At 39.7% G+C, this 14,894-nt stretch overlaps 1 protein-coding gene across 1 annotated transcript in view; it reads left to right on the forward strand.

Annotated features, from left to right (window-relative positions):
* Positions 1-39: 39 nt before the first annotated feature.
* Positions 40-14,894, forward strand: part of SESN3 (sestrin 3) — a 72,670-nt gene continuing 57,815 nt past the window's right edge. The window contains exon 1 of the mRNA XM_045483566.1: positions 40-682. Coding sequence (XP_045339522.1) covers positions 605-682 — 78 coding nt within the window. The 5' untranslated portion in view covers positions 40-604. The remainder of the gene's footprint in view (positions 683-14,894) is intronic.

Genomic DNA, 14,894 nt, shown 5'->3' on the forward strand with positions numbered 1-14,894 from the left:
ACCCCACTACCTAACTAACCCGCCATCTCTCTTCAGTTCCAAGCCTCGGAGATAAACTTAACTTGCCCGGAGATTCAAGGCGTCCTCGGCGTCTGTGATTGGCCGACGCAGCTCCCAACCGGGCTCTAGTTGCTCATTGGCTGCGGGCTAGCGGCCCAGGGGCGTGGCCGGGGCTGTCCGAATGGCGGGAGGGGGCGGTACCGGAGCGTGGAGGTGGTGAAGGTGGTGGGGAGGCGGGGGCGGGGCCGCACTGAGGCGCTGCGGCGGCGGCGGAGGCGGCGGCAGCGGTGGCGGCTGCTCGTCCTAGCCTGGCGGGGGCGGGGGTCTGGAGGATGGGGGCGGGAGGAACAACGGGCCGGTGAGGAGCAGCCGCCGCCGTCTCCGCCGGCGCTTCGGCAGCCGCCGCGGTGGTCGCCTCGGTCAGCGCCGTTCACTCTCGGGCCGGCGCCTGCCATCCCGACATCTCGCCCGGGGGAGGCTGAGGCTGAAGCGCGGCCGGCAGCAGGGGGACGGTCCGGCCCCGGCCCCGCAGCGGCGCGGGCGGCCGCAGTGATACCCAGCCCCGGCCCGCCGTCCGTCTTCGCCCTCGGCGCCCGCAGCCAAGATGAACCGGGGCGGCAGCAGCCCGTCGGCCGCCGCCAACTACCTGCTCTGTACCAACTGCCGGAAAGTGCTGCGGAAGGTACGGGCTCGGCCTGGGGTCCAGCCCGAGAGGGGCGCTTCCTGCCGGCGGGGCTCGGGCAGCTCGGCCCGGGGGCGCACTGTTGGGGCGAGGCTCAAAGCCATCCCGGGGCACCTTCCCCACGCCGAGACCGAAGAAGGGGGCGTGGGTTGAGGGTGGAGGTTTGCACTGCTGCTTTTTATCTCCGCCGGGACAGATGCTAGTCCCGAGGGGTTGGGGATTTTTTTTTTTCTTCCGATTTTCTTTTGGCTGCCGGTAGTCTTTTTCGGCTCACCTCCCTGCCTTGCCACCTCCGGCCTGCTCCGCGGGCGGAGGGAGGGGGAGAGCGGTTCGATCCTCCTCCCGGTGCTGTTGATGGAGGTCGGTGTGAAATCTGAACAGCCTGGTCTGGGCTTGAGGAACCTGGCTGCGTCTTTGCTGTGGCTAACTCTCGGCGGGGGTTGTTTTTGTTTATTCGGTCGCTTCTGCCTTCCTTGCCTGCTTTCCCTTAATACCCCCCCTTTTTACATTCTTTTGACGGTAGTCTTGTGTCTGTAGTTCAGTGTTGAAAGGAACTGGTAAAGCAGCTTGAACTTTATGCCCATGGGAAATGCTGTTCGACCTTACAGTTCCTTTGGGGTTGGGGGAGGAGGAGACGGAGGTGGACGTAGGTTATCACTCCTTAGCAGCACCCCCCCCCCCGCCGCCCCTTGTAGGTCCAGAAAAATCAGTACAATCAGTTTATTGCTCCAGAGTGACTGATAGAAAGTTTACTCCAGAATTGTTTAGTTTACTTGGCTTAATCACTCCGTTGAGGGGTGGGGGAGGGGAGTGAAAAGATGTCGCTTTAGAACGAGAAAAGCTTTTAATCAGACTTTAACAGCCTCCACTGGGTAATATTATGATCAGTTTATTTTTCTCCAAACTCTATTATTACATTTCATCAAGTGGAAACGTTAGTTGGGGTGCTTCTGTTTGTCCAGTACAAATGAATTAAAATTGCTGAGCTGTGCAAATACATCGGGACTGAAAGACTAGGATGAATACGGCACCGTTTTTAGTCAATTTCCCCAAATACAGTTCAATTGGGATTGTTATTTATATATTAAAAATATAAAGAAAGCATGGAAGTAAGCAAGCTCAAATATTTGCGCTCTTTGTCCAAAAACTGTTTTTCTTCCTCTGTGGGTCAGGCCAAGTGCCAATCAAAGTTGTTTTTCAAGCCTCTTTTCCCTGCAGTAGGGCTGCTGCTTCCCCCCCCCCTCCACTATTTTATTTGAGATCATGAAGAAAGCAAAGAGATTTTAGATTTGAAGTTAATCGAACAGTTAAATATGCCTTAAATTGTGTTTATTGGATATGTTTCTCTTGAAACAGATTTTTATTAAATGTGCATGTTGAGTATGTGCAGTTATTTTTTTCCATAAACTCTGGGATCGAATTACAGTTGATACTTGCTCAGCTCATTGTAGGGCAGCTTGTGAGAAATGTAATGGATCAGAAGCGCAGATCAGCTTAGTTGAATGTTAACTCTTTCACTTCAGGGTTAGATGTCATTGGAACCTAGCTTTAAAAAAATTATCATTTGCTAACTTCAAACGTGGTTAGTTATGTTTTTAACACGAAACAAATTGTTGAGACACATTTGCTTAAACACAAGCCTGGTTAAAATAACAGTTATTTATTATTATTTTTTTTTTTTGACTGAATAAGGAACTATATTGACTTTGGCTTTTTTTAAGGCCTCTGGCAATTTGGTAGGCTAATACATTTGTTTGGAGGTGGTATTAGGCTTAAAAATCTAGTTTTTCTTTTAGGAGAACCCATGGTTATGGATCCATCACACTTTGCTAGCATTCTTTATATTTTCCTCTTAGCTTTTGAGAAACTATTTCTAGTTACCTAGAAAGAACATCCTCATTTTTAGTCATTATTAAAAGAAAGAGGTATCTGGAAAATGGATAGTCACCATTTTCATATTTTATAATTGCTATGTACCTCTGCCAGTATTCCAGTTTTTAGTAACTCCAAGGTATTTAATATTGATTCATGCAGTAGCATGAAATAACTTTAGATGGAAATGGGATTGTTTGAGCCAGTTATGACATGACTTGGCAACATTTGTAGCTTTTAAAGAGTGCTATTCTTCAGTGCTCTTAAAAGAGATCAAGTGCTCAGCATTTTAAATTCTTTGTCATTCTAAAAATAGCATGGAAGAGTTTATTTCTAATAAAGAGATGATTTTGTTTTTGCTAGAAAGTATATGACTTTAAAATTCATCTGTAACTCTCAAAATGCGATTCTTTGAATTGATCTTGTGTTTTCTACTTAATAAAGTGTTCAGTACTAACCAAGTGAGTCACAGCATACTGAATTTTAGTTCAGCGTAGCCCATAATGAGGAATGAAGCTCGGGTATATTACTCTTTGCTGTTATAATCCTCATTAATGATGGGGAAAGAGTCACCTTTTATGTGGCATGAAGCTATATCTTTATGTAGCTTAATCTGTTGCAGTGTGTTGAGTTTGGGGGGGGGGGAACTTCAAAAGGAACTGGATTCTTCGAATGGAATAACTTGGTTTATTTAACCCGATGTCTGAAAATTGAGCTGTGTATTGTATGAGAGTCAATATTTATAATTAGAAGTGCCTTTACAATTTGGATTCAGTGCCATCAAAAGCAGAAACACTTTTTAAAAATATTGAATATACCTAATTTGGTATCTTAGGTCAGGAACAACAATATATTTCCCAGATAGGAGAACAAATGAGCAAACAAAAAACTATCCTCACATCTATAACTCTATATAAAGTCTAACTTGCTCTGTTGTCAGTGAAACAATTCAATAAAGCTTCTAATAAAAGAGGAATTGCTTCTACTTACTTTGGGAAAGTTAATGAGTTTTGAAGTGTCATACATTTTACTTGAAGAAATTCCAGTGACGCCTAGATAAATCTTAAAGCGAAGTACCAAACTGCATTAAGGTAGGTAACTGTCAGTCCACTCATTTTCTGGTGAATAAAAGGGGGCATATGACAATGTTTTTTTGAATATTGAGCAGCTAGTGCTACTGAGGTGAGTAAAACTGCATGTAAGTTGGAAGGTTTAACATTTGAAAATTCTTCATGTGTTTAGGTAGTTCTAGTGATAGATCTTTATTGGTTACTACATTTTTCTGCTTTGTTTATATAGCCACTTATTTTGACAGCTTTTGGTGGGTTTTTAAGTGAAAAGACTGAAAATAAAATGGGGACTATTAGATGGAACCATATGAACCACTTTTATAATTAAAATTGTCAATTAATAGCAATTTTTTCAGGTCCAACCAATAGAATATAATTGCTTTGACTGATTTAGTAGCTATAGTCTGCCTCGGTTAATCTGGTTTCTTGCATATATATTTTTGATTAAAAAATAACAGTTTTTATTTTATCTTAACTGAACTAGGTGGAGATTAAGGAGTGAATTTATGACAGCAAACCATTATGCAGTGGTTTTCACACTGCTTTTCAGGGAACCCTAAGAGGCGTCAGTGTTCATAAATGCATGAGTTGGATTACATTTTTCAGTACCTTTAAAATTATTTTTAAGTTAGAACTTAAAAATACAGCTACCCAAAAATATGTCTTCCCAAATTTTAACAAGTTGTTATCAAAGTTATCTTTTGTTAACAGGATTATTCTTGTGCAGGCCTTGAATTAAAACTTGTTCCGCTACCTTCGTGCACGTATTTGAACTTTTTTGTTAATATGATATTGATAGGAAAGATTGTCATTGATTACGAAGGCTTTGGCCTTCAAAAAAAAAAAAAATCCTCCCTGCACATACCTGTTCATCCTTTTACTTGTGAGAACGTAAAGGTATTGTTATCACTAGTTGTTACTTTATAGCTGAAGCATATTAAAATCCATTGTTTTGTATGTTTATATGTTTCATAGTTCAGTTTCAATTGAAAGTTCATTTGTCAAAGGGATTCTGCTGCTTTCTCCCACCTCCCCACCACCCAATAAGTAAACTGCCAAAACATAACTGCTAAAGTAGTGATGCTGGAAGCCACAAGATGTACTCATAGGTAGGTCTTGTAATGTGGGGCAAATTAAATTCCTGGAAGGCTAGCTTCCTCTGCAAAATGTAGATAATCTCTACTTGACTTAGGGGTTGCTGCATAGCTCAGGAGAGGTAAGGTGCGTTCGAGTACTTTGTAAGCCATAAAGTACAACTATAAATCTAAGAAAAACATGAGCCTATTTATGTTCCCAGAAGACTGTAGTTCTTTGTGAGTCGTGGCAATCTATTTCAATACATACTGAGTGATTTGGTTAGTCTTCACTTTTCTGTCCTTTTTAATTATTGTCTATAAATGAGAAGTAAAGATATTCTGCAACATACTGATTTTTGATTTGCATATTTCTATTTGTACCTACCCCACCCCCTTTTAAACAGAGCGAGCCGGTGAGCGCTGCTTTCATTTTTTCCAATAATTAAATAAAATGAAATTGCCTTTTGGGCACTTCAGCAGATGAGGGGAATTAGCATTTAGTTTGAAAAGACTACGAGTCAGAGATGATCATATTTAATACAAGCTGGGGAAAATCCAGCTGGGTTAAGCAAAGAATGTTTAATAATTCTAATTTAGGAGAAGAGTTACGGGAGTAAAGGTGTCTTAGTCTTTTCATCTTCTCCCTTCTCCCTTTTTTTCCCTTTTGAAACTATTGGGTTGTAACTTCAGTTTGCCTAGACTTTCACAGTTTTTAGAGTGCTTTCACATGATGTCAGCTGTTTCTCACAAACAGAAAATTTAAGTGCCATGACCTCTGTCATAAAAAGTCCATTTAATTCTTAGAACTGCTTCTATAATAAAACTGTATTCTAATTGTCCCCTGCAGTATTGAAGCTGCCAGGGAGTGTCCTCACTTCCAGCCTCCGCCTCTGTGAGTGCCTGTAGGTCCCCACAAACTCTCCGTCTGACCATTCTTTTTATTACTAGCAATGAATGTTGTCAGGTGTTCCTGAATTTTCAGGATCGCTTTTCGTATTTTGGAGCAAATATTTATCAACATCATGCCTGGGTAATAGAGCCATTAAAAGTGCAAGCTAGACGAATGGATTTTCCTATATGAGGGTATAGAAAGTTAAGTTTTTACTGATAGGGTTTCAGATCCCACATTGTAACTAACAAGGAGCTCTGCTTGTGGAGTTTTGGTGTGCTATCAAAGAAGACGACTCACAGTTAACTCTTTCATTTCTCAACTTCTTATCTGTGTCAGGCCAGATTTTCCTCACATACTTCAGTCAAAACATCGCAACAGATTGCATGCAGAATCAGCCATGAAATTCAGCTGTCTTATATTAAACAGACACTAAAGAGATTTGCACAAACGTAAATGTCACTCTGCTCGCTGTTTTTTTTGTTTTGGAAAATAAAGTTATTTTCGTAAAAATACGTGCCTTATGTTAACATGTAATGGTTTTATTATTTTAAGGGAACTAACATTTAACATTTTCTCAGTTTTAACTTCTAATGCAGTAAATATTGACAGTTATAACCCACACATCAACAAAAGCTGTTCGGCATTCTCAGTAATTTTTAAGAGTGAAGGAGTTCTGAGACCAAAACATTTGAGAACTGCTGAGTCAGAGTTCATATAAATGTATGATACATATAAATGTAATTCTCAGGAGTCTATGGGGGAAAATAAAAGGCTAATACCACTGACAGAAAATGTGGATAAGGCCATCTCATCACCTCTATTTTGTGTGGGGATGACTTACATATGCTGCCTGGCACCTTTTCAGTGACATTCTAAAAGCTTCTCTACTACTATCGTGAGACTGAGGCTGACTAGAAGTGATCTTTACTTTTTGTGACCATCTGGTAGAAACCAGGGAGGGGGCAAACACACATCTCTGGCTCTGAAGGAATATTCTCCCTAAGTTCTACACAATGACTGAAGAATGGTCAGATCCAAAGATTATGTCCATTGTGCTCTAATTGGTTTGTTTGGGGCTGAAAAGGAAAGAAAGGCTCTGAGTAGCCGGGTGAGCCTTTTTTTCTTGAAAGCTGAGACATGTGGGAGAAGCAACCAAAGAAGAGACAAGAAAGAATCAGAAAAGTATCAGTGCAGGCTGCTGATAACAAGCATGGGTAGCATAAAGAAATGAAAACCACCACTATAGACAGAAGATAGGACGACCCTGAATGTAGGAGTTCCTAAATACTGCAATCCCCAAAGATAAAGCGCATTTTCTATTTTGTGTGTAGGGGGTGCAGTTACCCTGTCCACACAAGCTATGGCAGACAATCTGTTCAATGTGGTCCCCAAGGCACCCGCATAAGGATCTATTTATCTGATTAGATCTGATGACACCTATAAATGACTACCAGTATCTGAACTGTCCTTAGATATCACTGGGGGGGGGGGGGGGGAGGGTGGGAATGGGGGAGGAGGGTGGGATTCACCATATATAGTAAATACACAGCAAAGCCAAAATGTTTAGTCCTGTGTCCCACAGTTACATTAAACAAAGAAGTAGATGTGGTATAAACTGTTTAAAAACACATATCCCATACCATCAAAATCTATAGTTAACATGTAGAATTCCTGCTTGTCTTTGGAAATTCTTCAAAACTCTTAGGACATCTCAAAAGTGTTTCCTAATCTTTAAACCGTTTTGCTTCTATCTCAAGACTGCCATGCTGTCCATTTATCACACTTCACCCGTTAAATTATGATGAACAATTTACATAGATCTTTCTGCTACTAGGTTGCCTGTTCTTTGGGATCTGGTTAATAGAAAGTTTATTTTTAGCAAAGTAGAATTTTGATTTAAAGATCTATTATTCTTCTAACTACTAGCGGTGTACCTATATTGGATACATACAATCTGATAAAATGAAGACTTTTCTCTTTTTCCAAGAGATGTTTGATATTTGCCTGATACATCTGTTCTTTGTGGTCATATTTTGTTCTATTTATGAGGAACACATTGAGAAGTTCAGAACAAAGATGATTTTGGTGATAAAGTCATCTTTGCAACCACGGAAATGTTTCAATGAAGTATCTACTTTTTGTAAGAGGTTTTTTTTTTTTTTATTTTATTTTTAATGTTTTTATTTATTTCTGAGACAGAGAGAGAGCATGAGCAGGGGAGGGGCAGAGAGAGAGGGAGACACAGAATCTGAAGCAGGCTCCAGCAGCAGGCTCCAGGCTCTGAGCCATCAGCACAGAACCCGACGCGGGGCTCGAACTCACGGAGTGTGAGATCACAACCTGAGCTGAAGTTGGACACTTAACCGACTGAGCCACCCAGGCGCCCCTGTAGGGAGTTCTGATAGGGAGCACACATGTCAGTTCACTAAGAGGGTCAGGACACTGATGTTAGCAATTGGTCCTTCTGAGAAACATAAAATGTCCATTGCTTTCATATGGACACCTGTTCTGTCTCCTGGAATGTGCTAGTGTTTTGTAAGGGATGGCAGTTTTGGAGTACTTAGGACATACCTTCAAACTTACAAGATTCTTTGTAGGCCACCTCCTAAGGTTCTTTCCACATATTATCCTGGCTGAGGCTTTTCCTCTTCTACTTCCCCCCCAAGTCCTCTATTTTGGAAATCTCCCAAGCCAGCTGTGATCTTCTTGGCCAGCACGCACTCCCTTGGTAACTGAACCAGAGAATTGGTCCTAGGCCTGGACTGCCCCTTAGTTAGCCTTCACTTTTCAGATCCACCCAAAAGTGAGTCACTTGCTGGTCCGTGGGCCAGGTTATTGACTGCCTCCTGAGGGGCACCTCAATATTATCGGATATTTAATGGTGGGTCGACATTTTGTTGCTCAAAGCTTCTAATAAGGAGTAACAGGCAATCTACCTTACATTTCATGAAGAATATATTGAACATAACAAATATACATAAGTATGACCAAGTATAAAAATGGCTGATTTAGGGCCATATTCTTTCTTGCACCAGAGATTTCTTAAGGTATAAAATACATATTTGAGTAAGACTTACTTTTTTTCCTAATTAATAGCAACTTGTAATGGAGGCATATGTTCTCATATCTAGATAACATTTTATTTTTACCTCTCCCTTATTGCAAAGATGAAACTAGTCACCTGAAGAAATGAAATCTCTCTTTCTAGTAGCTAGGGGCTGAATATTGAGAAGACTGAAATTAACCTCATGGCTAACTAGAGCTGGATTTTGTGGAAGATTATTGTAATTATCTGAGATTGTGACTCTTAGTTTTGAAATGCATTTTATAAAATCAATAACGATACTAGCTTCTTTTGAATACCGCCTATGTACCATAGACTGTGCTGAATATCGAAACCCTGCATATGTATCCTATTTAATCATCACAGTGAACCTATAAAGAATTATTACTCACATTTTATGGATGAAGAGATTAGGGCTCAGAGAGCTTTAGTTACTCGATTCAAGATCATAGTACCAAAACAGGTCTAACTCCAAAGCCTGGCTCATCATACAGGTATAAGCACTGTATTTCCTTACATTCCACGTTTTCTTTATGTGAACGACTCGTACAAGACATAAAATTAATGAAACTTAACAGGACTTGATTACTTAAGAGATTAATAAGAGTGATTTCAAATTCAGATATTTTCTACTAGTTTATTTTTACATTAGAAATGCAAATTTCTCTAAAAGATTAAATTGATTGAGAAATAAATTGGAAGTTCTCATTGACAGTTTTGCCCTATCTAGTTAGCTCTCTTCTCTCTATAAATCTGTTGTTAATTATCTTACCAGTCTTCCTAATCCCAGGATACATTTTTCCTAATTTTCCAGCAAACTGTGACCTATTTCTTTAGCCAATCAAGTCATTCATTAGTTCGGTAACATCGATTCACTCAGTACTGTTGAAATATCTGACAAGGGACACTGTCTAAAAATATTTTAAGTGTTTTGTCTTTTGAATAGGACCCCTAAGAAATGTTCTCAGCTTTTGGTAATCTCTTTGGGTAAAAAAGAGTTATTTCTGAAGATAAGAGATCATGTGAATGCTCATTTCCACCATTCATTTTGGCTTTCTGTGGTAAGACAAAAATGATGGTAAAAGGAAACAAAGAGCCCCTGGGACTGCTGTCCTTCCACTGGCTTCCCCACCTGCATTCTGTGTTCTACGTCCACAGAAGACTTACAGAAGAGTTTCCAGTCTTACCAAAGGTGTATGTGAGGGAGAAGAGTTTGCAGGAAGATGGCAGCTCTGCTATTCGTAAATTAGAACTCTTGAGAGTTTTCCATAGCAACACAAAAAGATTCCTAGTTAGGCACTATGAATATTACAGGTATACTCAATAGGCATTTACTGATTATCTTGGAAACCTAGCCACTAGGTGGAACAATGTTCCCAAGGGAAAATACACTCCAAAATCTAAGTAACTGCTTCCCTGGAGGCTTCCCTAACTTTGGTATGCTTAACACTAAAAAAGGGGTAAGCGATTTTGACAAAAAAATCGTTTTTAGTATGTTCATTCTAGGAATATGTTTGGTTATTGTGTCTAATTCTGTTAATGCATCTCTACCCAATAGAAAATTCTGTTAATGCAGCTCTATCCAATATTCACGTAACGGTTGAAAAGAAGGGGATAAAAATTGGGTGATAATCAGGTGTTGGGATAACCAAGGGCCCAGCATCAGGCTGGCTTATCCTTGGGTGCTTTGTGTTTACTAAGGCTCTGCCCCAGCTTGGTGCATTTTAAGCTGGGTGGCATATTTTTTACTACCCATTTTGTCTTTAAGGTAATATAAATGAAAATCAATTTTATTTTATTTTTATTATTTTTTTAAAGTTTATTTATTTTGAGAGAGAGAGCATGAGCAGGGGAGAGGTAGAGAGAGGGAGAGAGAGAATCCCAAGCAGGCTCCGCACTGTCAGCACAGAGCCAGACGTGGGTCTCAAACCCACAAACGGTGAGATCATGACCTGAGCCAAAACCAAGAGTTGGGCACTTAACCAACTGAACAACCCAGGTGCCCCAAGAAAATCAATATTAATTCCTCAGCGAGTTTCCTTTTTATATGAAGTTAGGAATTTAACTTGCATATCTTATTTTTGGGGGTCTAAAACGATAAAGAAAACAAACCCAGCCAATTTACTTCACCAAAAGAGAATTAAAACAAAAATCACCTAAGCTAATGGTACCTTAGCACTAAACCCCAAGTAATATTCAAATTCTTTTATTTTACATAAACATTTTTGTGTATTAGTTGAAATTAGTGAATTCTCAGGTGGGGTAAAGAATATTTGTTGTAGTCTTAGTTTTTGAAATACAGTATGACCTATATAGTTAATAATCTTCTAAGATACTGTTTTGTATTATGTAACTATTAAGATAACTACAAGGTCTAGGTTTTAATATTCTTGAGGCAAAGTGCATGGTTGAACACCCAAGATTAGCATGAATTTGCAAGTGTTCTTTTATGCAAGAGAACTACTTAGTATTTAGTGCCCTTAGAGTGAGGGACAGTACATGTTTAGGTAAATAAGAATGTAGAAACAATTCTCTCTTGTGGCAAAAGTATATACATTGCCCTTTTATGCTTATTCTACATCTCAATGTTACTACCCCTTCATGGCCTTCATACTCTTAAGCAGTCAAGGAATGTAAAGGCTGTTAGCATGTATAAACCACTTGCATACTATATGAATGTCTGTTATATTTATTAATTCAGCTCCTACCTCTTAGGTACTGAACGCACCGACAGCAAGGACATCAGGGCTCTTGCCTAAGCAGTGTAATGAGTTGCAGCATACATCTGGATCTCATAAAGAGAACTTCAGGATTATGCTCCTCATTTGACAGATGGTATAGAACAGTGTTTGGCAGATTTTTTTTTTCTGTAAAGGACTAGCTAGTAAACAGTTTAGGTTTGCGAGCCTAAAGTAAGGCCTAAAGTAGTTGTCTGTGTGACAGCTACTCAGCTCTGTCCCGGTGTTGCGAGAGCAGTAGATAACCCATTACAGACTGGATGGTTTTGTACCAATAAAACTTTGTTTATGGACACTGCAATTTTAACTTTATATTATTTTCACATGTCATGAATATTCTTTTGTGGGCTTTTTTTCAATTATTTAAAAATGTAAAACCCAGGCAGTACAAAAAGAGACAGCGGGCTGGGTTTAGCTCACAGGCTAGCTTGCTGACCTCCAGGTGTAAGACGGCGCAAGGAATTTGGCATCTTCTGAGTTGTGCCAGCTCATGCTAACATAGGTAATATGTAATAGGTAATAGTACCTATTTAAAAAAAATGTCTGTGTCATTCTAACTGTATAAAACTAATCAAATGCCACTCTGTAATAAACACTGCATTTATAAAAACATCTAATTGGAATGACCTATTTAGTACCTGGATAAGTTAGGACGGATCCAAAATAAGACTTCTAAAAATCTGTAGTTACTAAACTCCCTAGAAAGCCCACGTGTCAGGCCATTGAGCACTTATAAACACAGAGTGCTTTTTCACCTCTTTGGAAGTAACACCTTTTCACACCTTGTTTGATTTTCCGTAGCAGAACTGGTATGTATTAGAGAGCTTTACATTGTAATTATGGTTACTTTTTTGAGAGTTTTGCAAAACCTAATTTATACGAATGGTTTGGATTGATAGGCCATAGTTCAAAACTAGTTTCTTAAGAGTCCGAATGTATTTTGTGCTGGTCAGAGTCCCCAGTTGGGACTGCAGAGCTGTGTCATTCATACTGTCTTTGAGGTCTTGGGTGGAGCGGGCATATGATAGGTGTCATCTGGTAAAGGAAAAAAACACACACTCCAGAGCCGACAGGGGTAGTACCTGAATGCAGAGATGTATGAGCGTTGATGTGGGCAGTGTGTGTGAGGGGAGGGTGATGCAGTGGAGACAAACCCCACCTCCGGCGAGCAGACGTGATGGCTGTCAATATTTTATAAAAATGGAAAACCATTAATTATCCAGAATACTTTTTAGGACAGTGGGCTTTAAAAATTTCACACTGAGCATTTAGTCAGTGAGTAAAATGTGGCACCGTTTATCAGGGTTGAACATTCGTAAAAGCATGAGTATATGATGTTTTTCCGTGGTTGAGATCTAATGATATCCAAAGCAATGACGCAGTTGGTACAAGGTACGAGATTTAGACCCTGTTCAGTCCAGAATTTTCATTGAAATGAAGATCGACAGCTATGCATGTTAATATTGTGTGCTTCAAACGAGATCTGATAGGGAGTTCTTTTGACCAACGCTTGTTATGATTGCATATTGTTATGGTTATACGTGGGAGAAATAAATGTGCATAACCCAAGTATTGATATGGTTGACTATTTGATGTTATGAAGTAACCACTAATCTGATGCACTTGGTTTTAAGTATAATTGACGTACATTATGTTAGTTTCAGGTATACAGCATAATGATTAGATGTTTATATGCATTGCAAAATGATGACCACAATATGTCTGGTTACCACCCGGCACCATACGGAGTTTCAAAGTTTTTCTCTTGTGATGAGAACCTTTAAGATTTACTTTCTTTGAAACTTTCAATTTTGCTATACAATGTTGTTGACTGTAGTCACCATGCTGTATATTACATCCCCACTACTTATTTATCTTATACCTGGAAATTTGTGCCTCTTGATCCCCTTCACCAATTTTGCCCACCCCTCTATATCTTTCCTTCCCTCTATATCTCCCCTTTCCACCAATCCATTCTTGGTATCGATGAGTTTGATTTTGTCCTGTGCGTTCCTTTATTTTTTTAGATTTTCACAGGTAAGTGAAACCATACAGTGTTTGTCTTTCCCTGTCTGACTTATTTCACATAGCATAATACCATCAAGGTCTATCCTTGTTGTTGTAAAGGACAAGATTTCTTTTTTTTTTCCCCCCCCATGGCTGAGTGGTATTCCACTGTGTGTATATATCACATCTTTGTCCATTCATCCGTTGATGGGCGTTTAGGTTGTTTCCATATCTTGGCTGTTGTAAATAATGCTGCAGTGAACATAGAGGTGTATATATCTTTTTAGATTAGTCTTTTTGTTCTCTTATGATAAATACCCAGAAGTGGAATTGCTGAATCGTATGGTAGTTCTATTTTTAATTGAGGAGCCTCCATACTTTTCCATCCATAGTGGCTGTTACCACTTTACATTCCCACCAGTAGGATACAAAGCCTCCCTTTTCTTCACATCCTCACTGACACTTGTTATTCCTTGTCCTTTTGATAATAGCCATTCTGACAGGTGTGAGATATCTCATTGCGGTTTTGATTTGCATTTCCCTGATGATTAGTGATGTTTAGCATCTTTTCATGTGCGTATTGGCCATCTGGATGTCTTTGGAAAAATGTCTATTTAGATCCTCTGCCCATTTTTTAATTTGGATTTTTTGGTGTTTTTTTTTTTTTGTCATCGTATGAGTTCTTTATATGTTTTCAATATTAAATCCTTCTCAGATATATGATTTGCAAATATTTTCTCCCATTTGGTAGTTGCTTTTTTATTTTATTGATGGTTTCCTTGCTGTGCAGAAGCTTTTTAGTTTGATGTAGTACCATTTTTGCTCTTGTTCCCTTTGCCTTTGGAGTCAGATAAACAAACAAACAAACACCAGAACACCAAGAATGATGTCCAGGAGCTTACCACCCTTGTTTTCTTCTAGGAATTACATGTTTCTCATTTTACATTCAAGTCTTCATTTTGAGCCAACTTTTGTATGTGGGTTAAGATAGTGATCAGTTTCATTCTTTTGTATGTGACCGTCCAATTTTCCCAACAAATTATTGAAGAGATTGCCCTTCCCTGTTGAATGGTCTTGCCTCTTTTGTCTTAAATTAATTGACCATATATGCTTGGGTTTATTTCTGGGTCCTCTATTCTGTTCTGTTGATCTATGTATCTGGGTTTTTTTTTGTTTGTTTGTTTGCCTGTACTGTACTATTTTGATTACTATAGCTTTGTAATGTATGACGTCAGGGAGTATGATCTTTGCTTTTTTTCTCAAGGTAGCTTTGGCTGTTTGGAATCTTTTGTGGTTCCATATACATTTTAGGACTGATGCACTTGTTTTTTTTTAAAAAACAAATCCTGTCTGGGGCTCCTGGGTGGCTCAGTCGGTTGAGCGTCCAGCTTCGGCTCAGGTCATGATCTCAGTTTGTGTGTTCGAGCCCCGCATCGGGCTCTGTGCTGATAGCTTAGAGCCTGGAGCCTGCTTTGAATTCTGTGTCTCCCTCT

This window comes from Leopardus geoffroyi, chromosome D1, assembly GCF_018350155.1.
Source record: "Leopardus geoffroyi isolate Oge1 chromosome D1, O.geoffroyi_Oge1_pat1.0, whole genome shotgun sequence".
NCBI classification, from domain to species: Eukaryota; Metazoa; Chordata; class Mammalia; order Carnivora; family Felidae; genus Leopardus; species Leopardus geoffroyi.